We start from the raw sequence: 22356 nt of genomic DNA on the forward strand, positions 1-22356 counted from the left end.
TTTTGGTGGAGTTGTTAATTAGCTGCTTGTTGAAAAATGGAAGCGTTTGGTATTGAAGAAGTAAAGGGGGTAAAATAATACACAAATTGAGTGAGTAATACTACCATATAATTAAAGCAGCCTGTTCAGAAGATCATACTTTGTATATATACTTAAAAAAAACCACATGCATACCTGTTGATTTAAATAGCTAGTTTTCATTAATTATTTTGTAGCTGTGTCTGTCTTTGTTTTCTTCTGATGTTTTCTCATTTCTGTCTTCTTCCTCTTAAGTGTTCCAAATCTTTGTTAGAAAATATTTTACAATTTAAATTTTAAGTGTAGGGTAAGATCGTTTCATTCCTTGGGACTTGAAATAATGATCTCTTAATGTCCTTAACTTTGAAGTCTGTTTTCCTCTGGTTGCATTAGGCAGATCTGTTTGTTTTCATCTCCTGCACTCTTCCTGATGCCTCTTTTCATTTGACTGTATTTGTTGTTCCCCTTCAAGTCTTTGTCTTAGATGATTTTCCAATATTCAACTAAGTGGGAAAATATCTGGTAGAGTTGAAGAATTTTTTCTGTCTGGGCTCTATACTATAAGGTTTGCTTATAGGCATGCTTATTTTTGTTTATTTAAATAAAGATAGTCTCTATAGTGGTTGTCTTTGATTTCACCCTTTTTGCTTTTTAAAAAATACAACTTTTCGATTGATTGCTTTGAAAGCCATTTAAAATTGCTTTTGGGTTAGTTAGGAGTGTGTAGTTAATGCTTCTTTTGGGAAACTTTTAAGTTTATCTTTTGTGCCCAAAGTAAAAGGTATTCATTTTATTGTCTAAATTAATTTATATAATGTCTTACAGGCTTCTCTTCAGCCAGGATAAAAAATGGCTTTTTTTTCTTTCTTTTACCCTCTTTTTAAAAAAAATGAGGTTATACTAGTTTAGGACTAACTTAATTCAGGTAGGAGTAGATTACCTTTCTGGGTTCTTTGTTTTGTAATCTCATGTTGGGGTATATCACCAAAGTTTAGAAACCTTGTATCTAGAACATTTCACTTAGTGCTCTTAATAAACACTTAACAAATATGTGAGTGAATGAACAAATGAGTGAATGAATCAAACCTAATTGAGGTGTCAAGCAAGAACACTACTGTGTAGTGTCTTTAGATGTAGAGATTTTTGCAGTTTGGTTGGTAAAATGGATTTGAAGACTTGCACTGGTTTGCAGACCACTGGAAAAAATCTTATCTTTTCAATAATGTGGTAAAAGCACACTAGAATATAATTGTGGGCTTACTTCATAAATCAAAACTTTCAAAATAACTTTTTATTTGATAGAAATAATACATGTTCATATAGAAATTTTATAAAATATAGTAAGGAATGAAGAAGAAAAAGTTATTTGTAAGTCTACCACCTGGAAAAAAGTACTGTTAGCTTTTTGATACAGTTAGGTGCACAGACTTCAATATATACTTTAAATGAAAGGGTATATACATTCAGTTTTGAATTTTGCTTTATATGTGTGAATCCAATTAACATTTTTTTCTGTTTTTGTTTTTTAAACCTTACAGGCCCCTTCACAGATGTAGTCACTACAAATCTTAAGTTGCGAAATCCATCTGATAGAAAAGTGTGTTTCAAAGTGAAGACTACAGCACCTCGTCGGTACTGTGTGAGGCCCAACAGTGGAATTATTGACCCGGGGTTGACTGTGACTGTTTCAGGTAGCAAATCGTGTTCTGAATTTGAACAGTATTGAATTCTGACCTTTTTATGGTTATGTTGAATTTGGTTTTAATTAGCAGGGTTTCATTTGGAGAGAGGAAAATAGTTTTTAAGTTATTCTGGCTTGCCTTTAGTCATGTCCTTCTGTTATCTTTTACTACATGCAGCTGTTGCAGAGCGTTTATCACCCTTATCTTGTGGTTGAGGGTGTCTGTGGTCAATTTATAAACAATAATTGTCATTTTAAAATGTTTATATCCTTTATTTCTACCGCTCAGTACCACATTCTTTGCCCTTATTTATCTTTGAAATATTACATCATTTTTGTGATTGATCATTCTTTTCAGATCTCTGGCTCTTGTTACATATTGTGTTCAGCTATACAAGTATTATTCTAAGTCTTAAAAATGTACAATGCCTCTTTTTTGCTGATTGTATCAAATTAGATGAGTGTTTCTACCATTCATTATAAATGCCAAAGCTTAGTTTTTTGGTTCCCTTTTGTGTTTACTTGTAGTCCAAGGAGTATCCTTGGTTCCCTCCATGTATGGATTGCTTACTCCTGCTGTGGAGTCTGTGCCGTTGCTATAGTTAATGCTCTCTATAAACTTCCTTTCTTCTATCAGACTTCCCAAGACAGTACTCCTTAACAATATTATCTGACATAGTTAAGAAATAGGAAGCAAGTATGAGAACGTATCTTAATTGTGGGAGAACTTCTTAGGCTTCGCACAGAGACAATTTACTCTTACTTTCTAGCAGTAGTTCTCACCTCCCACTCTGTGTCCTGATAACAGGTGGAGCAGGAACACGTGTGGACCTCTCTCAGCTCAGAATCTCTAGGGGCATGGCCTAGCCATGTATGTGTTTTAAAAACCAAAACATGCTTTGGTGATCCTGATAAGTAATCCTAAGATACTAATTCTGTATCAGTTTCCTGGTTTTTAAATCTACAGCAGATTAAAAACACCAAATTATACAAAGAGTGAGAGCCTACAGCAAGCCCATGGAGAGTACTTAGAAGTAGAACTTGACTGCAAAGGTAGCGAAGGACTTACTGTAGAGTTCTGCGACACTGTAGGTACAGCCAAAAACTCAGAGCTAGTAGGCCCTAGAAGAGATGTTTTTGGTGAGTCTTGTGATATGGTGGCCTGGGAGGAATGTGTTTGTGTTTGTCCAAGTTCATGGAAAAGATGGATGGGAAAGAAGATAAAGCAATGAGTACACGCATTCTGGAAATTGGTCTCTAAATCTTTAAGCCTTTTAGCTAAGTTGGAAGAAAATAGAATTATTTCTATCCGTGTGGTTAAAAATAGTTTCTTGATGCATCTAGTTTTATCCTTAGGAATCTGTAAAACTATTCAGAATGACTTTTTTTGGAGGATTCTGAATTGCTGAAGTTTTACTGTATTATTATTTCTTAAGAAAAGTTTGAATTGCACAGGTCACTTACATGTGGGTTTTTTTCGGTATAAAGATAGTATAGTACTGTAAGTGTGTTTTCTCTTACGATTTTTAAAATTTTCATTTATTTTCTAAAGATTTTATTTATTAGAGAGTGTGCACATGCGCTGGGGGTGGGAGAGGGGTTGCAGGAAAGGGAAAAGCAGACTCCCAACTGAGCAGGGAACTCGACCGGGATCATGACCTGAGCTGAAAGCAGACACTTAACTGGATTGAGCTACTCTGGCGCATCTCTCTCTCTCTCTCTCTCTCTCTCGTTTTTAAAGATTTATTTATTTATTGGAGAGCGCGTGCCTGAGCAAGGGAGGGAGAGAATCTCAAGCAGACACCCTGCTGAGTGCAGAGCCTAATGCAGGGCTTGATCTCAAGACCCTGAGATCATGACCTGGGCTGAAACCAAGATGCTCTACCAACTGAGCCACCCTCTCGTGATTTTTTTTTTTTTTAAAGATTTATTTATTTGAGAGAGTGTGCGTGTGAGTGGGGAGAGGGGCAGAGGGAGAGGGAGAGAAGCAGACTCCCTGCTGTGCCTGGAGCCCAACACGGGGCTCAATCTCATGACCCTCAGATCACACTTGAGCCAAAATCAAGAAGATTTGGACATCCAACCGAGTGAGTCACCCAGATGCCCCTCTTAATGATTTTCTTAATAACGTTTTCTTTTCCCTAGCTTACTTTATTGTAAGAATACAGTACATAATACAGTATAGAAAATATGTTAATGCCATGGTTTATGTTATTGGTAGGGCTTCTGGTCAGCAATAGGCTATTAGTACTTAAGTTTTTGGGGAGCCAAAAGTTTTATGTGGATTTTCAACTGCATGGGGGCTTGGCATCCCAAGTCCCTATGTCGTTCAAGGGTCAACCTGTACTTACCAAAACACTTTGTCTTCCATAAATCCCTTTTGTTGAGCATCTGACATATTAAAAACTTCAGATACACTACTGTTTACATAGCGTGCCCTCAGATTCTTCTCCAATTAGAATTTAGCTCTTCAATTTTTAGTGTATTGCCTTTCCTTATAAGGAGCCCCTCAAACTGTACTTCCTTCTTCTAGCAACTTTTCCTTGATTGACTCTGTATTACATACTCATTTCTTTTTTCCTTTTTCCACTTAGTTTTGTGGGTTCTTTCAATTTGACATATTTATATATATTTTTAAGATTGTTTAATTCTTATATGGTCTGCAATAACAGAATATAATTGTCATAAAGTCACAGTCATGTTTTAAGTTTTCTTTTTATTCAGTTCCTCCTGATAAACCTACAGTGATTGCTCAGTTGAAGGGCATTAATGAACGTATACTGTGCTTTATGTGGATCCTGAGGCATTTATCCGGTGCTTTTTTTTCTGCTATGTATTTGTCCCTTGAAAAATTTTTTTAGCCATGATGGGAGTTACAGACATCTCAGATACACTTAGAATATGATTTTCTTATGTAGTTGTTATATTTCACATTTGCTTAATTGCATTTGTCTTTTTGAAATCGTTGATGTACATGTACAGAAGATATATCTTAGAAATAATTTACACATTAGCAGGGGAATAATTTGTACAATACCATATATATATTTTGTGTAACTGTGGATTTGTTCTTATAGTCTTTGTAATATAAATTGAATAAAAGTTTCACATCACCTCTAGTTATAAGGAATCCCTAAAAATCCTCTTAAAGGCTACTGAAAATCTTGAGTGCTTAGAAAAATTTGAATACATTATTAGGATGCTAGAAAATTTCTGGAAATAATGAGAGTATGCCTTTTCCTTGTTACTTTGTTTTCTTAGAATCAGATTTAAACAGATTGATAAACTTCTTGAATGGTGTTTATTTAAAATCTATTTTTGAAAAATTAGCTTTATTAGAACACTAAAATATGGTAGTGAGTTTTGAAGTTAACTTTTAAATTCTCCTTTACGTATCCCAGCTGTCTAATTCTAAAAGATAATATCACTAAATACCAAATGAAGCCTTATATTTATAACTGGTTTTAATAGACAATTTACTAGATTTTAATCTGAGTTTACAGGTATTATAATAGTTGGCAACATTTTGAAAATTTTCCCAAACTTGAATTTAGAGGGGACAGTCATAGATTTATATTTATTTTTTAAGTAGCTGTTTATTTTGTGGGCTGTTAAAATAGTTGGAAACCATAAAGTTGATTCTGGATCCTTAATATAAGTAATCCAGGATTAGTTTTCTTGAACCCGTCCTGGTTTTCCTTAAATTTGTGTATTAGTTAATAAAACAATAGGGATGATAAGCAGATGCAGGAGACACAAAGTCATATTTCCTTTTTTCTTATTTAGTAATGCTACAGCCTTTTGACTATGATCCCAATGAGAAGAGTAAACACAAGTTTATGGTACAGACAATTTTTGCTCCACCAAACACTTCAGATATGGAAGCTGTGGTAAGTATAGAAGTGGAACAGAATTTATTTTGGGGGATGTTGTTTAAACCGTGGGTTTTGTATAGTTCTTATTTGAGAAAGCTAATTTTTAATTTAAAAATATGTAAATTTGTTAATTATAAATAAACCTGACTTAATTTCAAGAATGAAAGAATTTTGAAATAGTATTTCTTAGAAACCATTTAGAAATGCTACTATTAGGAAGAAAGTTCTTCAATCTCTAGAGATGTTAGTGTGATTTTTAACAGATGGTGATAGTATGTTTCTTGAGGTGGTATTGCCAGATAACCGTGGCAGGGTGATCAGTATGGAGTGCTGCACTGCGTCCTGTCTGAGCCACAGACCACCCCTGCTCCAAACAGCTGCGGTGTCCCCTGAGGTGAAACCCGTTAGTTGTCCCTTGAGGTGCGAAACCCATTTGTCACAATCATACTTTCTCTATCTCATGTTGGTTTTGTTTGTTTTTAGTGGAAAGAGGCAAAACCTGATGAATTAATGGATTCTAAATTGAGATGTGTATTTGAAATGCCCAATGAAAATGATAAATTGGTAAGTAGGAAAATGTGAGAAGATTGGAAGCTATGAAGTTCTCATTTACTTAGATTAATTTCGCTTCTGTTTTTGGCCTTTTTGGGTTGTGTGATGATGCTATTCCACATTTTAAGACTTAGTGGTTATTTAGGTTTAAAAAAATCTCTATAGCTTTTTTCATTTTAGAACATTTTGTGCACTCAAGAAGAAAAATACTTTAAATACAGTCTTCATGATGGAGAAGAACCATTTAATTCTCCCAAATTTTTGCCACTTTTAAATCAGTTCAAGTTCTTTAGAATGAGACACACATCTGCATAAATATAATTAAATAATAGACATAAAACCACTTTTTGACAACTGTGTACCAGCAGCCTGGGGATAAAAGATTTAATTTACATGGACAAGCAGTTTATTCCAAGTTTGGCTATTCCCGGGTATTTTGTTCACTGTTGATTTTGGTCAAAATCCATCTGATTTTATTTCTCAGTAAATAGTTTTTATGTTGCTTTTTGATTAGTATGAGGCACAAACAATTTGGAGGACTAAGGTATATATGTGTGTAGTTTAGAAAGTCCTTTGTGAATGTATAAAATGAGTTGTCACTTTCCCTATTCCCCTTTTGAAATGCAGATTTTAATCTTTTTCTATGGTTTGTTGGAGGGACTTGAAAAAGCTAAGTAAGATTTTTCTTTTGGTGACTTAATATATAAAATTATACGTGTAACTAGAAATGGTGAGTACAGTTAGGTTATATTCTGACATGACTGTTGTCTTGATCTGGAAGCCATTTGCCCTATTGAAAGGGAAATTCGCCCATTAGATAAATACCTGGGCTCAACTATTGTCTTACTCTTTTAGGATAAGCTGAAATGAAAGAGTCCCTGAGTGGTAATTATTTATGGTGTCTTTTAATCCCCTTTTAAAGGGATGTTGAGATATTTGCCAAAAATAAAAAATGTGAATGCATATATTCTTACTAGAAATAGAAAGTGATCGTTCACTGGCATGTTGATGCTTCCCATTTGGAGTTTACTTTCTCTTTTGCTTGTGCTGCCAGAAAGCTAATAGCTTGCATAGCCCCCCCCTTTTTTTTGCATAGCTCTTTGTTGGAACTGAGAAAATGTAATTGCATGTTGTCTCGGTTGACTAATTTTTATTTTCCAGTTTTATTGAGATATAGTTGACATACAGCACTGTGTAAGTTCAAGGTGTACAACGTAATGGTTTAACATACATATATTGTAAAATGATTACCATAAGTTTAGTTAACAACCATTATGCCATTTAGATACAAAATAAGAAAAATGTTTTTTTTTCCTTGTGTTGAGAACTCTTAGGATTTACTGTCTTAACTTTCAAATATACCATACCACCTGTGTTAGGTATAGTCATCATGTTGTACATATATTCCCCAGGACTTAATTTGTGTCATAATTGGAAGTATTATATACCTTTTGACCACCTTCAGCCAGTTCCCCCATGTTCTTTCCCCGTCTCTGATAACCGCAGATCTGATCTTCTTCCATAGATTTGTTTTTATTTTTTGTTTTTAGATTCCGCATATAAGTGAGATCATACAGTATTTGTCTTTCTCTGACTTACTTAGAGTAGTGCCCTTGGGGTTCATCCATACTGTCACAGATGATAGGATTTCCTTCCTTTTTGTGGCTGAATAATAACTCCATTTTCTTTATATATATACACACCACAACTTCTGTTGTTTCTGTGTCTTGGTTATTATAAACAGTGCTGCAGTGAACATGGGGATGCAGATAACCTCTTTGATGTAGTGTTTTCATTTTCTTTGGATATATTCCCTGAAGTAAAATTGAGTAGAAACACATCTGGATATTTTCTCACTTAGAGTTATGTCATCTTTTACAGTTCTTTAATAAACATAGAGCTGACTGTCTTTCATCTGGACTTCTGTTATACTCTGTATAGCAGACAATTTGAGATTATAGTCTGAGAAGGGTTCACCCACGTACTTGATATTGTTGGTTATAAGAGTACAAAACCAAACCAGAAGTTGATGGAAATGATATGGCTATGATAGTTGCGCCTAGCCATGTTAAGCACCCCATAGAGGAGAGTAGCAGGTATACCTACATATAGGTAGGCAACATAGTAATCCAAGAAAGCGGGTTTGGGTCTGCTAAAGGGCTTGAATAAATACTGAATAGAGTTTCTGGAGTCCTATACCATGGAGCATGAACAGAAATAGTTTGGCCCTGGAACCTTTTCAGAGCAGGTATTATTAGTAACCCAAAGTCTGTTCAGTATGATTTCAGAGTACTCCAGTGACTGATTTCTGAGCCTAGATGAACTAGCTACAGAATGTATTTCCGTTAATTGAACTACTTGGGCTTATGGTCTAGTTACTACCTCATTAAATGGTAAGGAGTAAGTGTTAAAGATAATGATTTTTTAAAACATTTTATTTGGAAGAACTTTAAACACTTAGTAATCATCTCACATACTGTTTTAAGGCAAATCCAGATGTAATATACTTTTATCTGGAATTGTTTTGGTATATATTACTCAAAGATAAGAACTTTGAAAAGAAAAGAATTAATGACAGTACTATCATTAAGCCTTTTATTTTTAATTTAATTTAATTTAATTTATATTCAATTAATTAACATATAGTGTATCATTAGTTTCAGAAGTTAAAGTTCAGTGATTCATCAGTTGTATATAACACCCAGTGCTCATTCATGTCCCTTCGCCCATTACCCAGTTACCCCATCCCTCTACCCTCCTTCCCTCCAGCAACCCTCAGTTTGTTTCCTATGGTTAAGAGTCTGTTTTGGTTTGTTTCCCTCTCTGATTTCGTCTTGTTTTATTTTTCCCTCCCTTCCTCTATGCTCCTCTGTTTTGTTTCTTAAATCCCACATATGGGTCAACTCATATGATAATTATCTTTGTCTGATTGACTTTTTTCGCTTAGCATAATACCCTCTAGTTCCATCCATGTTGTTGCAAATGGCAAGGTTTTTTTTTTTTTTGATGGCTGAGTAATAGTCCATTGTGTGTGTGTGTGTGTGTGTGTGTGTGTGTGTGTGTGTGTGTGTATGTGTATGTATATGTAAGTATATATACCACATCTTCTTTATCCATCCATCAATAGACATCTGGGCTCTTTCGATAGTTTGGCTATTGTAGACGTTGCTGCTATAAACATTGGGGTGCAGGTGCCCCTTCTGATCCCTACATTTGTATCTTTGGGGTAAATACTCAGTAGTGCAATTGCTGGGTCGTATGGAAGCTCTATTTTCAGCTTTTTGAGAAACCTCCATACTGTTTTCCAGAGTGGCTGTACCATCTTGCATTCCAGCAGCAGTGTAAGAGAGGGTTCCCCTTTCTCTGCATCCATGCCAACAAGCCTTTAAAAGCTTATAATATCATTAATACCAAAGTGTTCAGGCAGATTCAGATTTGTCTCACAAATGTCATTTAAAAATTTTTTTGCAGTTTGTTTGAATTGCGATCAGAATAAAGTCCACATACTGCTTATTGGATGATATGTTTCCTGAATCTCTTCTTAATCTATAGATTCCCTTTCTGTTTTTCTCTCGCAGATTTTTATTTAACAGACTGGCTATGTCCTGTAGACTTTCCCTGTAGAATAGATTTTGCTGCTTACATCCTTGTGGTGGTGTTGAACTTCTCTTGTTTTGTGTATTCTAAAGTTGGATCTAGAGGTTTGATTAGATTTTGATTTATTTTCACTGGAGGCAGGGGAGAGACACTGCTTTGGAGGTGGTGATATATTCTCTCAATATATAATGTCTGGTTGTTTTTATTTGTGAAGTTAGTGATCATTGGTGTGCAATGTGTGAATGAGTGGTTCTCATCCAGGGGTAATTTTGCCCTTGAGGGTACGTTTGTCAATGTCTGGGGACATTTTTGGTTGTGAGAACTAGGAGGGAGGGGTCCTAAAGGCATCTGGTTAGTAGAGGCCAGGGATACTGCTTTGCATCGGCAGTGCATAAGACAATCCTCCCAACAAAGAATTATCTGGCCCAAACATCAATAAGGTCAAAATTGAGAAACTGTAGTATAGATTCATTAATTTATTTAGGGTTTCATAATGTTATTTTGTCATTCCTACTTCCACTTTATTATAATATTTGTGTAGAGAGAAATTGAGCTTATGTTAACCACCCCAGCCCACACTCTTAACTCCTGCTCCCAGGTCCTCCTATCCCGTCTTGCCCCAAAAAGAAGTAGATAGACATTTAATTTAATTACATTAGGTGAGTGTATCTTACCTATTTGAGGATCTGGATCTTTTTAGGTAATGCTGTTAGTGTTTAGGCATTTACATGTTCTTAAGAATAGTGGAAAAGAGTATGTTACTATTTTGTTGATTTCTTTCAAGTTTTCAGGACCTTGAAATATATAAACATGATTGAAGTTTTCTGGTTGTCAGGGTAAAAAAGATACCAGGTCTAGAAGTATAATGATTGAGTTCTTTTTTTTTAAAATCTTTATAATTTAAAGAAATCTTTTTTTGGCAAAACTATTCTGGCTTATTTTCAACCCTCATTAGAGTGGGCATCTTTTTGGGAAATAATTCTTTGATTTGCATCATAGATGGAGTGACCTAGGATTCCAGGAACCCCCCCCTTTTTTTTAAATAAATGGAGGTACTACTAATAATTATTCCAGGACAGCAAGCGTTAACTAATACTGTTCTTAAGCATACTAAAATTTGTGGTCACCCTAGTCCTAGGGAAACAGCAGGTCTTTGGATATATTTCAGTAAATTAATGGCCCATAGAGTCTTTCGTTGAGTTGTGTTCAGCACTAGTAACAAGTGCCATTCAGCATGTTCCCTGGATTGTTGATAGCTAGAGGCAGATGATAACTAAAGTGTTGACTGCTTTATTTTTGCAAAGTTGGGTTCTTGGAATTAATAGCTCTTTTTAGTTATTATCAACTCTGTATCATGAGATCTAATGTCTAGTGGTAGTGTTTTCAGGACTGAATGTGGTTTTAATTAACTTGTTATTTTATGGTGTTTTATCACCTATTTAATTCTTTGTGTTCAATTAAAAAATTTTTTTGTTTTTTTTTTGAGGCCTCCAATTCTACTTGAAAATTTCCAGATTTCTTAAATGTATCGCATTTCATTTATGCCCTCCATCCTAATGTGTGTTAATGACATATTTTCTAGGAAAAAAATACCAGTTTATCTTAAGACTGATGGGTTGTCAAGAACAAGGAATTTCAGTGGTTTTATGTATACAAAGAACTTTTATGATTAAGTATACATTGTTTTGTGTTGAGACAAGGAACAGATTGGGGACAGTGCATTATTAAGTGAGATGGAGTTCTCATAGTTGTATACATTGACCTGAGTATCACTAAGTATTATTTCAAAGTGTGTATCGGCATTTTGGTATCCTCTTATTTTCACCTGTATTAAAGGAATTTGAGAAGGTAGGAAGAGAATTATGGAGATACTGATATACTAGAATGTTATATGCATCTTTACTGGTCCTGGGAGAGAGAGAGAGAGAGAGAGAGGTGTGTGTGTGAGAGAGAGAGAGAGAGGGGTGTGTGTGTGTGTGTGTTTGTGTATGTATGCGTGTGTGTGTGTTTGGGGGTGGGTGTTGTCGAGTACAGAAGAGGTTTATAAAATACTCTATTTTTGTGAACCTCAAGAGGAAAAAATTCATTTAACTTAAAATTGTTAAGGTTGAGTATTACCAAAGGTAAGAAAATATGAAGTGCTTGTTTTTCAGATATTGACAAGCGTTGATAGCAACAGAAATTAAGAGCTGCAAAGTTAGAAGGTGTTCATTTTAGGACAACATGAGGCGAGCACTAATTTAATAAGATTTATACCTTTAATTAGCATAATACAAATTGATCATAGCTGATTTTGTTTGAGAAATAATATAAAAAGCTACAGAAACTTTTGTACTTTTTGCTTGAACATAGTTATTATCAGTCTTATATCTTATATATAATACATTTTTATAGAGTAAAATGCGAATGTCTTAGAACCTAATGATTTCTGTGTTAGTCATTCCCAGTACCATGCAGGAGAAATCAGTTTGATGCGAATCTGAGAATATGTTTCCCATGCCACCTCAGGGTATAACTCTACCAGGGACTGCTCCGGCTGTCACTTCATTGAGCAGCATCAACAACACAGTTCCAACAACTGGCAGTTATAATACGAAGAATGACCCCAGGGAGCTCAATGTGTTCAAACAGGAGAAGCAGAAGGTTTGTTTTAGGGAGCTAACAGCTATAGGAGTTTACTAGTGTTACTGGTTATGTTAATGTAGTTACCTAGCACATACATGGTATTATGAGTATATTATATGAAGTAGGTAGAATTGAAATTTTCAGCTGTTTAAAAATACAGTAGAACCACAGATCACTTAAAAATAATGCACAGAAACTGTTCTCTGTTCTAAAAAAGCAAATTGAGCACTTAATAAAATCTCAGTAGTGAGCAGGACAAATCTAAGTGTGAACATTGTTATGAAGTTGGTACAATTTTTTCTATCATTGAAATTTCCTAAAAAAGGAGTTAGGAGCTTATTTGAATAAACTAGCAGGTATAGCAGTAAAGGTAGGGGCTGGCAAACATTGATCTCCAGGCAAGTATTTGTTCATATATATTAAAAAGATAAATGAAATTATTATTTAATGTTTTGTTATTAAACACAAATAATGGTAACCCCTCTTTAACGGTCATTATTATTTACAGTGCCCCAGAGTAGGAGAATATGTGGGTAAACCCTAAAGATCTTAGGTCATAGTTGAACTTGTTTGTGTGTGTGTGTGTGTGTATGTATGTATACACGTGTGTACTTAACGTTCACTTAAATAAGATGACAGCATGTCATCAATAAGATAACGGTGACTTCTGGGTGATGTAATGGTTGCTGTATGATTCCCTTTACCATTTTTTGCTTACTAGAAACTTCAGGAACCCCATAGTTTGAACAGGTTGCTTATACTTTGATTTGGCTTTGCAGAGAAAAAAATTTGATCCTTTATCTAAATTTGTCTGATACTTCTTTTGATTTTGTGATTTTAGTTACTTATTTCTGGGAATCATGATTCTGCAGAAACAGTAAATTGGTTTTTTAGAGTGAAAATAAGTCTCCAGTAACCTTGTTTTTCAAATACTGTCTCTTCCCAGGTCAAGGCCTTAATTATGCCTATAACAATATTATGCCACAGCCCTTAGTTTTAGTCTTAATTTACTTTATAGACATTAAAAAATGTTTTTTTGAAGATCGTATTTTTAGGTAATTCCCTAACGTGGGGCTTGAACTCAAAACCCTAAGATCAAAAGTAGTATGCTCCACCGACTGAGCCAGCCAGGTGCCCCCCCCCCTTTTATATTCATTTATGTACCTCTACTCATTATAGTCACAGGAATGTAGCCTCATACTTATGTTCTTTAGCTCAGGGCTTGTCTTTCTCAAGGCTTTACTGCAAAAACCTATTTTGCCTTGCGCCTTCTGTTTCCAATCCCTTGTTCTGTTTTTCTAATTACCCCCAATAGGGATAATTTAGAATATTGGAATTGAAATTCTGAAGGTTGTTAAAAAGAAATACAGAAGTAAGTTCAGTTCATGGATGGAAAGGGATTTTTGCAGATAGGCTAAAAAATATAAAATAGTGGAAAATGTACAAGTTGTGGCATATTTTTTTGTCTTGATCATGGCCTTGACCTTCCCATTTATTCTAGCTTCAGTGTTAAATATAATGTTAATATAATGTTACTATTCATCAGTTTCCTAAGAGTCACAGCATGTTGAATCCCTTTAGTTTGCTTGTTTCATGGTTCTCAGAACAACCAGTCTCCTCTTTCTGGACCAGTCTGAAGCAACTCTCAAGGAACGAGCTGTTTTCCTGGAGCCAAACCTCAGTAATGGAGCTCCTGAATGGAAGTATATAAAGTCATAGCAGCCTTAGTGTTCCCATTAGGCTCTTGTAGATGGTTACTACATGAATGACTCAGCCCCTGCCTAATTCCCCCTTTTAAACCCCCAATAAAGTTAGGTTATATATGCTTATACTTTAAATATACACAAATAAATTCGATTTCATTACATCTGCTATGTATGTTGACTGGTTTTTAGGGGGCCTAAATAGTGCTTGACAAGAAGTATATTCCAAGTAACTTGTTTTCATGTCTTAACTTGACTCACTGTTGGTCTATTTAAGCTCCATTATACCATTTGCATTCTAGCCTTTATGTTTATGCTCCACAAATTGGTTATGACATTTCTTTTCCTTTTTGTTATAAAGAATATAACATTAAGAAAAATTTCAGTGAAAAAGAAAAATCTAATTCTGCCAACCATAAGAAGATACTCATTGACATGTTACTTAAAATCCCAAAGAGTGGGAGGCTACCCGTCAAATGTGTAAAAAGAGTGAGATGTTTAAGTAATTTTTTTAGGCACAGAATAATGACATATAGTGTCATTTAAAATGATAATTAAAAGATGTATATATAAGTGGATAAAGATAAAAATGTTACAGTGTATGCTGATTTTATAAAATGTGCATATGAGAAAATATTGAAAGATAATAAGTAATGGTTGGGTTGGGTTGATGAGCTTGGTAGTTTCCTCTCCCTCTGATAATTCTGAATTTCTGGAATTTCAAGAATTTATTTAAAACTGAGGAGTTTGATGATTCCTCATTTTAATTTTTTTCTCTTCACTTGTTGGCCTCATGTATCTCCTCTTGATTTTTTAGTCAACTTTCTGGTTTTGAGTATATGTTTTTTTTCCAATTCTCAATCAGAACCTGAGGATTCCTTAGTTGCCATATTGTTGATTGTTGGCTTTCATCTTTATAGAGGAAGGCAATGAACTGCCCTCTTTTCGAATTTGGATTTGTTCTAGGTTGAAATTGGAGCACACTTGAAAAATCATTTTGATATGAATTCTAATTACTGTTAAGGAAAAGATTAAGAAAGAATACTGATGGAGAGCAAAATATATTTGAAACATATTTTTACTGATAGAGATGGAATTGGTCAGGATGGGAAGATAGGGTGGAAAAACAAGAAAGCAAGAGGACATCTCAGAGAAGGAAGTTGGAAGTAGGCTTCTTAAAAACCCTTCACAGCTGAGAAGCTTCTGAAGAAAAATGAAAAAATCTGAATGTTGACAGTCAAATAATGTAGTGTTATACATTAGAACCTCATTATAACATTACTGATTTTTACATGGGTGTAGGCATAGTGATCAAATCACATTCCCTTCATAAGAAATACTAGTTTTGCCCCTTGAAAACAATTATTTACACTTAATATAAATTTGGGACCTGGGATGGTGTGGTAGATGTGTAACCTATAATTAAATCTTATTGAGTACTGTGGAATGCCATAAAGTTGATTTTGGATATGTTTTTGTTAGAAGTTTATATCTGAATAAAGCAGTTTTAAAAAAAAATCTAACATTTAATTTCCAGCAAGTAAAATTTTAGTTAAAGAGATGACTTGTTGCACTAATACTGTTACGGTGTAGGTGATAGTATAAATGACATTAAGGTAAAGGAGATTGAGGCACTTTAGACCACAGGCCCCAGGGCCCTGCCCTAGATATTTATCTATATTGGGTGAGTGTTGGTGAGATTTACAGTTTTAGGGCTCAGAGTTTTAAAAGTGTCTTAGTACTACTGTGATTCCATATGGAATTTCATGAGTTAAAGTAAACAGTGTTGGTGATAATTTGAAAGAATTATTTATGTTTAAGAATGTGGAATTGCCTCCTCTTTTTTTTTTAACCATATGTTTGTGTTCATTATCTCCTCTTCTGTGTTTAAGAAGTTAGGTTTTAAGTGTTTTTCTTAGGTAGTCTCGTAATTTCATTGGAATTATTACTATAATATCTCCCCACCCCTGCAGAATCTCATTTGAATTGCAGAATCAGAGCACCGAAAATGACCTTCATATTTGGATTTTGGTTGGTGTCAGTCATTCAGCATACTTTCTTTGAATAGCTACTCTTGGCCAAAGTGCTGGGTTTAGGGGTAAATACAAAAAGAAATGACTCTTGCTCTCCCAGTCTTTGAAGTATTGTAGGAAAGAACGTCAAAAATACGTTATTATGATATATGATAAGTGCTGTGGTGGAGGTAAGTGTGAAGGGTTTTGGGAGTAGAGGAGGGAGTGGGCTGCTTATTTTGACTTCTCTTACTGCTGACCTTTCTTGATTTAGTCCTAAAATTGTTCACAGATGACGGTAACGTTTGGTATTTAAAAAAAGTTCTTATTAATGAAATCACAACCTCAAAAATTTCTGTTTAAATGATTTTTTGGAAAAGAAAGGTATATGGAGTTTCAACTTGAATTTGTTTAAAATCTGTAAGGAGATTTGGTCAGTTAAAAAGTGCCACTATCTTTGTAATACAGAATGATCTGGAACCTAGCAAAACTGTTCCACTGAATGCCTCTAAACAAGATGGACCCATGCCAAAACCACATAGTGTTTCACTCAACGATACTGAAACAAGGAAACTCATGGAAGAATGTAAAAGACTTCAGGGAGAAATGATGAAACTATCAGAAGAAAATCGACACCTGAGAGTAAGTTGTTTTTGAAAATAAGTTGATTTATATGAAGGCGTAAGATACGTGAATATTATTAGGCCATGTTATCCATCAGTTTTTAAATTTATCCTTGGTCATTTCTTTTCATTTTTCTTAATTTCATTATGTCTTAGCCTTTGCTCCCCACTCTTGCCTCTAGTTTTACCAAGACTTCTCATTGCCTGCAAGTTCTTTTCCTAGTAGATGCCCTAGTTATTTGTGATCTGGCCTGTGGCATTGCTGGCTTCCTCTCTTGTTTGTAACAGCCTTTACATTCTGTGCCCTAGTCATAGAATTGCCTCAAATGGTGCTGTCCCATATATAGTAGGGACATATGTGGCTGTTGAGCACTTGAAATGTGGTTAGTTTGAAGTGAGATGTGTTGTGAGTGTAAAACATTGAATGATTTCTTAGACTTAGTACAAAAAAATACCTCTTTTTTGTATTACTACATAATGAAATAATATTTTGGTTATATTGGATTGAATTTTATTAACAATTTTACCCTTTTCTTTTTATCTTTTTAATGTGCTATTAGAAAATTTAAAATACGTAGGTGGCTCACATTTGAAGCTTATATTTATATTGGACAGTGTTGTACTAGAGTATCCTGAAGAGGCCTCTCTGTTAATCTCTTTTTTGCTTTAGCTTGAGTTCTTCCTTCTGACTGGATCACCCTGAAATCCCATCCCTACCCTTACAAGCGCATTATGCATGCGTGATTATCTCTTGGTCCTTGGTTCTTGTCATCTTTTCAGTATAACCTTTTCTAGGACTTCTCCCAGAAGAAAAGAAATATGGTTTTGGAATGCTATCTCCTTTGTTTCCATGAAACCTCGGTCATCTTACTGCTCCTGTTTGTTGGAGGTCTTTCTCCCTCTAGTGGGCGGTAGTTCTCTGGGGGCAGGGTCCTGTGCTCATTCATCTTTGCATTCATAGCACATGCATATAGTAGTCATTCATATATTTGGATGAATAAATGGATGAACTGGTGAATGAGGACTAATTTGAATATGTGTGGGTGTATTAATAATTTGCCTTTGACAAGTAATTATTTCAAGACCTGAATACCTTTAAATTGCCGTCAAAGTCGATGATACAAAAATGTACATATGTAAATAAGCTAAATTAAGGGACTGAATCTACATTTGATTCTTCCATCTGTTAAATGTATATAAGAACTACATATACTCTGAATCAGAGGCACTGTATCTTAAATTGATCTGTGTTGAAATAATTGTTTATCTCTTCCTATCTCACAGTACCCCTCAGAGGCCCCCACACCTCTTGGGGTAGTGGAAGGATTATATTCATTTCACACCTATATCCACACATCATAGATTTTTAAGGATGCTGTTTTTGTTACCTTTACTTTATCTGCTGTGACTTCAATGGCACAGTTCTGTTCTTTGATGAAAGATGGGCTCCTTAGCATGCTCATTACATTTATTCAAAAAGCCACTGTTTGTCTCTTGGCGGAGGAGGGAAGTGGAAATGGTAGGAAGGATATGAGTAGGGCAGGGCTGGAGACTAGGAAGAGTGGACAGGGAGAGAGGTGAGATTTGGGTGCTGGTCTCTCCTTTTTATTTATTTATTGGCTGATGTTTTGTAGGAGATGTTATTTGAAAACATGTTCTGTTTAAAAGATAAAACAAAAAAACCTTGAAGACCATTGGCTTATAGAATCAATTTCAGGCCCTTTATTAACATTTCATACATAAGACCCATCATAATTTGTCACTGTTCCTTTTTATTCCTCTAGTCCTGTGGTTCTTAATCCAGGCTGTGCATCTGAATCTCCTAGTGAGCTTTTTAAAAATACAGGTCCTCCCCAGACCTGTTAAATCAGAATCACTAGGAAGATTGTTTAAAGTTCTTGATGGGATTGAGAATAATTTTTTCTCACACAGGACTAATGAACGTAAGACTAAAAAACCCCACCAACCCTCAGAAATTCCAGTAATTGCAAATAAAAGAGTATGACCTGAGGTGGACTCTTCCTTCATTTGGCATTAGTAACCATACTAGAGGAATCAGTGTGAGAAAATAAAAATGAGCTTGCACTAAGGAAGTAAAAATCTGCCCTGTCATTCATCTGGTTGGGATGATGGACACAGATAAAGCCAGTTGTCTAGGTATCAGTATTTTTCCTGAGATCACACTGTGGCTGGTAAAGTGTGATAACGACCTCCTATTTTGAGTGACTATTGCTTTCTTACTGAGAAACCTTGTCCCCTAAAATCATACTGTCAAAAGTTGCTGTGTAAAATCGTACCAGTAAGAACCAAGCAGCCCACTCTTGTCTAGAGGATCTGAGTCACTTTGACACAGAGAAGCAGCCTCCCTTTCCAGTCCAGTGGCATAGCCTCAGATGGGGGTGGGGGGCAGTTCTGTATACAACATTCCTAGCTGTTGTAGTTTGTTGTTCCTGAAGAAGCAGGATTCGGTGTCTCCTTGGCAGTCAAGACCCAGTGCTGACCCTTCTACACACGGACCTCCTGCTTTGAGCTTAATCAAAACACTTGCTACTTAAATTTACCCTGAAATTTCCCCTTCCTCCAAATCCTGTAAAATTCCTCTTTTCCTTCGGCCAGATACTCCCTGTGCCTCTGCTGTGTGGGTACCCTGGTTGCACATGTCTGTAAACCTGTCAGACCACCGCTTTGCTCCTGGTGGTCTTTGGTAACCCGTGTAAAAATACCGAGGGCCACCACAGAAATAAGTGCATGCACAGAACTCTTCCTTACTTGTATTAATAGATTTTAGTGGCGTTTTTTTCCTTCTGTATAAATACAGCAATATCTGATTTTTCACTTTTTTAGGAGTACATTTTTCAGCTCTAGATTTTAAAACAGGCATTATTGAGGTATAATTTATATTCCACTAAGGCACCCATTGTGAGTGTACAATTCAGTCATTTCTAGTAAATGTGTAGACTTGGGCAGCCATTACTAGACTCCAGTGTTAAAATGTTTCCATCACCCTAGAGTCTTTTTTTTTTTTTTTTTAAAGATTTTATTTATTTGACAGAGACGCACCGAGAGAAGGAACACAAGCAAGGGGAGTGGGAGAGGGAGAAGCAGGCTCCCCACTGAGCAGGAAACCCGATGCGGGACTCGATCCCAGGACTCTGGGACCATGACCTGAGCCGAAGGCAGACGCTTAAATGACTGAGCCACCCAGGCGCCCCTAGAAAGTCTTCTTAATGCTGGGTAGCAGTTAGTCCCTACTCCCATTGTAGCCACATGCACACTGACCTGCTTTCTGGCCATAGATCTGTAGCTTGGCAGTTGTACTGGATGCATATTTGTTTTTAAAACCTCTTTGTGCATATATTTTTTTCAGGATGAAGGCTTAAGGCTCAGAAAGGTAGCACATTCGGATAAACCTGGATCAACCTCAGCTGCATCCTTCAGAGATAATGTCGCCAGTCCTCTTCCTTCCCTTCTTGTCGTAATTGCAGCCATTTTCATCGGGTTCTTTCTAGGGAAGTTCATCTTGTAGAGTGAAGCATGCAGAGTGCTATTTCTTTTTTTTTCTCTTGACCAGAAAAAGATTTGTTTACCTACCATTTCATTGGTAGTATGGCCCACGGTGACCATTTTTTTTTGTGTGTACAGCGTCATATAGGCTTTGCCTTTAATGATCTCTTACGGTTAGAAAACACAATAAAACAAACTGTTCGGCTCCTGGACAAATTGTATATTACCAGATCATCACTAGCAGATGTCAGTTGCACATTCAGTCCTTTATGAAATTCATAAATAAAGAATTGTTCTTTCTTTGTGGTTTTAATAAGAGTTCAAGAATTGTTCAGAGTCTTGTAAATGTTATTTTAATAATCCCTTTAAATTTTATCTGTTGCTGTTACCTCTTGAAATATGATTTATTTAGATTGCTAATCCCACTCATTCAGGAAATGCCAAGAGGTATTCTGTGGGGAAATGGTGCCTCTTACAGTGTAAATTTTCTCCTTTACCTTTGCTAATATCATGGCAGAATTTTTCTTATCCCTTGTGAGGCAGTTGTTGACTGAGTTTTTCATCCTTACAATCCTGTCCCATGGTATTTAACATAAAAAAAAAAATAAAACTGTTAACAGATTCTTGCTCGATAGCTTGTTTGTGTGTCGTGTCATTAGGCGGGGATACCAGCGAGTCCATTGTATGGTAATTGGAAATTTATGATGCTTAATTTTATCTTGCATTGAAACCCTTTCAGATATTGCAATATTTGTAGTTAAGAGTCCTCATTCTATTAAGGAAAGAGATTGATAAAATTTTAAGCTACTTTTGGTATTTTGGAGGATCACAATCAGTTTGTCTTCAAGATAATATAAAATAAGGATGTCCCATGAGAATAAAAAGACTAATATTTCCGTTTATATGTATGCGTTGTTGCTCTGTTGCGTTTGAGTTACCCCATTCTTAACAAGTTCTTGTATCTTCACAAGGAAGTCTAATTTTCCTTGGTTCTAGTCCAGTGCTTTTTAACCAGCCTAAGAACTCCTTTTATTTTAGAACATTTCATAGTAGTAGTTTAAAAGTAGGTGTTTTTCCTGTCCAATCTGACGTTCAAAGTAAATTTCTGTTATGGAAATTTGGAATTAGTAAGTCTTGGAAATTTTCTTTGTGGAAAATGACTTTATCCTTTGCAAATCTGCCTATTAATGTGAAACACATTTTCAGTATAAATATGCATTTTAGAGTCTCATTCTTTCTTGCAGTTAGTCTTACGTCTTCATTTATTTCACTTGTATTAGCATAGAAAAGTTTGGAACCAGAGACAATATATTCAGTTTTTCTACTAAGTGCAGTCCAATACAAGTGACTCTTGATTCCTGAAAATAGGTGTTAATTTTGTAAAAGATGCACTTCTTTTTGAAAGGGAAACTAGACTTTGGGACTTGATGCGGTGCAGTGAAGTGTGTTAAGCCCAGGTCTCTGTATACATTTTATAAACCAGTGAAATGTTCCCCTAAAGTATTTTGGTTGCCTTTTCATTTCGAGTATGTTTTGAATTTGTCAGGCCACATGTAGTGTGTTATTGTGCTCTGTGGTATCTTATAAAACCTCTTGCCTTGTGTGCAGAAGTTAATAAAAGCAAGCAAGTAATGCCTGTCCCATTACTAGCATGCTGTTACAGGTAATGTTTTCACTGTTGTTCCAACGCTTTACAGTCATTGTAAAATTTCCCTCCCTTTCTGATAACTGGGAAAGCATGTGGAAAAAACATCTTGCATTTTGTCCCATAAATGCAGAATCATTCATTCCTTGGCTTAAAGCTCTCCATATAAGTCAGCATTATTGGTGATAAGTATCAAGCTTGCTATTTTCATGGCTATAATTTTTTGAAAGTTTGAGTTCTCAAGAATTTAGCAAAATCCCGTTGTATGGGAATGCTCCTTAGAACTCGTTTATTTCAGCCCCTTTGTTTTATAGTTGAGTCTGAGGCCTTTCTGAGAATTAAGGGAACTTGCCCTGTGTCTCACAGGTAGGTAGAGGCAGAGCTGTTCTCCTGACTCTAGTTTAGTGTCTTTTTTGGTCACTTCATAGAAAACAAATTTGTCCTAATTTGACATGACTGAAATTATGAACATAAGATGCTATCTAATAAATGTATGTGAAATTTCGTATCCTAAGATTGTA

At 35.5% G+C, this 22356-nt stretch overlaps 1 protein-coding gene across 2 annotated transcripts in view; it reads left to right on the forward strand.

The window, feature by feature from the left end:
- The window catches only part of VAPA (VAMP associated protein A), a 38837-nt gene extending 18015 nt beyond the window's left edge, over window positions 1–20822 (forward strand). The window contains exons 2-7 of one of the 2 annotated variants that reach the window (XM_025886454.2): window positions 1557–1709; window positions 5486–5589; window positions 6058–6138; window positions 12232–12366; window positions 16532–16705; window positions 20054–20822. In XM_025886454.2, coding sequence (XP_025742239.1) covers window positions 1557–1709; window positions 5486–5589; window positions 6058–6138; window positions 12232–12366; window positions 16532–16705; window positions 20054–20212 — 806 coding nt within the window. In that variant the 3' untranslated portion in view covers window positions 20213–20822. The remainder of the gene's footprint in view (window positions 1–1556; window positions 1710–5485; window positions 5590–6057; window positions 6139–12231; window positions 12367–16531; window positions 16706–20053) is intronic. The other variant, XM_025886455.2, reaches the window with a different exon arrangement.
- Window positions 20823–22356: the final 1534 nt, after the last annotated feature.

This window comes from Callorhinus ursinus, unplaced genomic scaffold (assembly GCF_003265705.2).
Source record: "Callorhinus ursinus isolate GAN/ISIS: 27379988/994484 unplaced genomic scaffold, GSC_fseal_2.0 scaffold11, whole genome shotgun sequence".
NCBI classification, from domain to species: domain Eukaryota; kingdom Metazoa; phylum Chordata; class Mammalia; order Carnivora; family Otariidae; genus Callorhinus; species Callorhinus ursinus.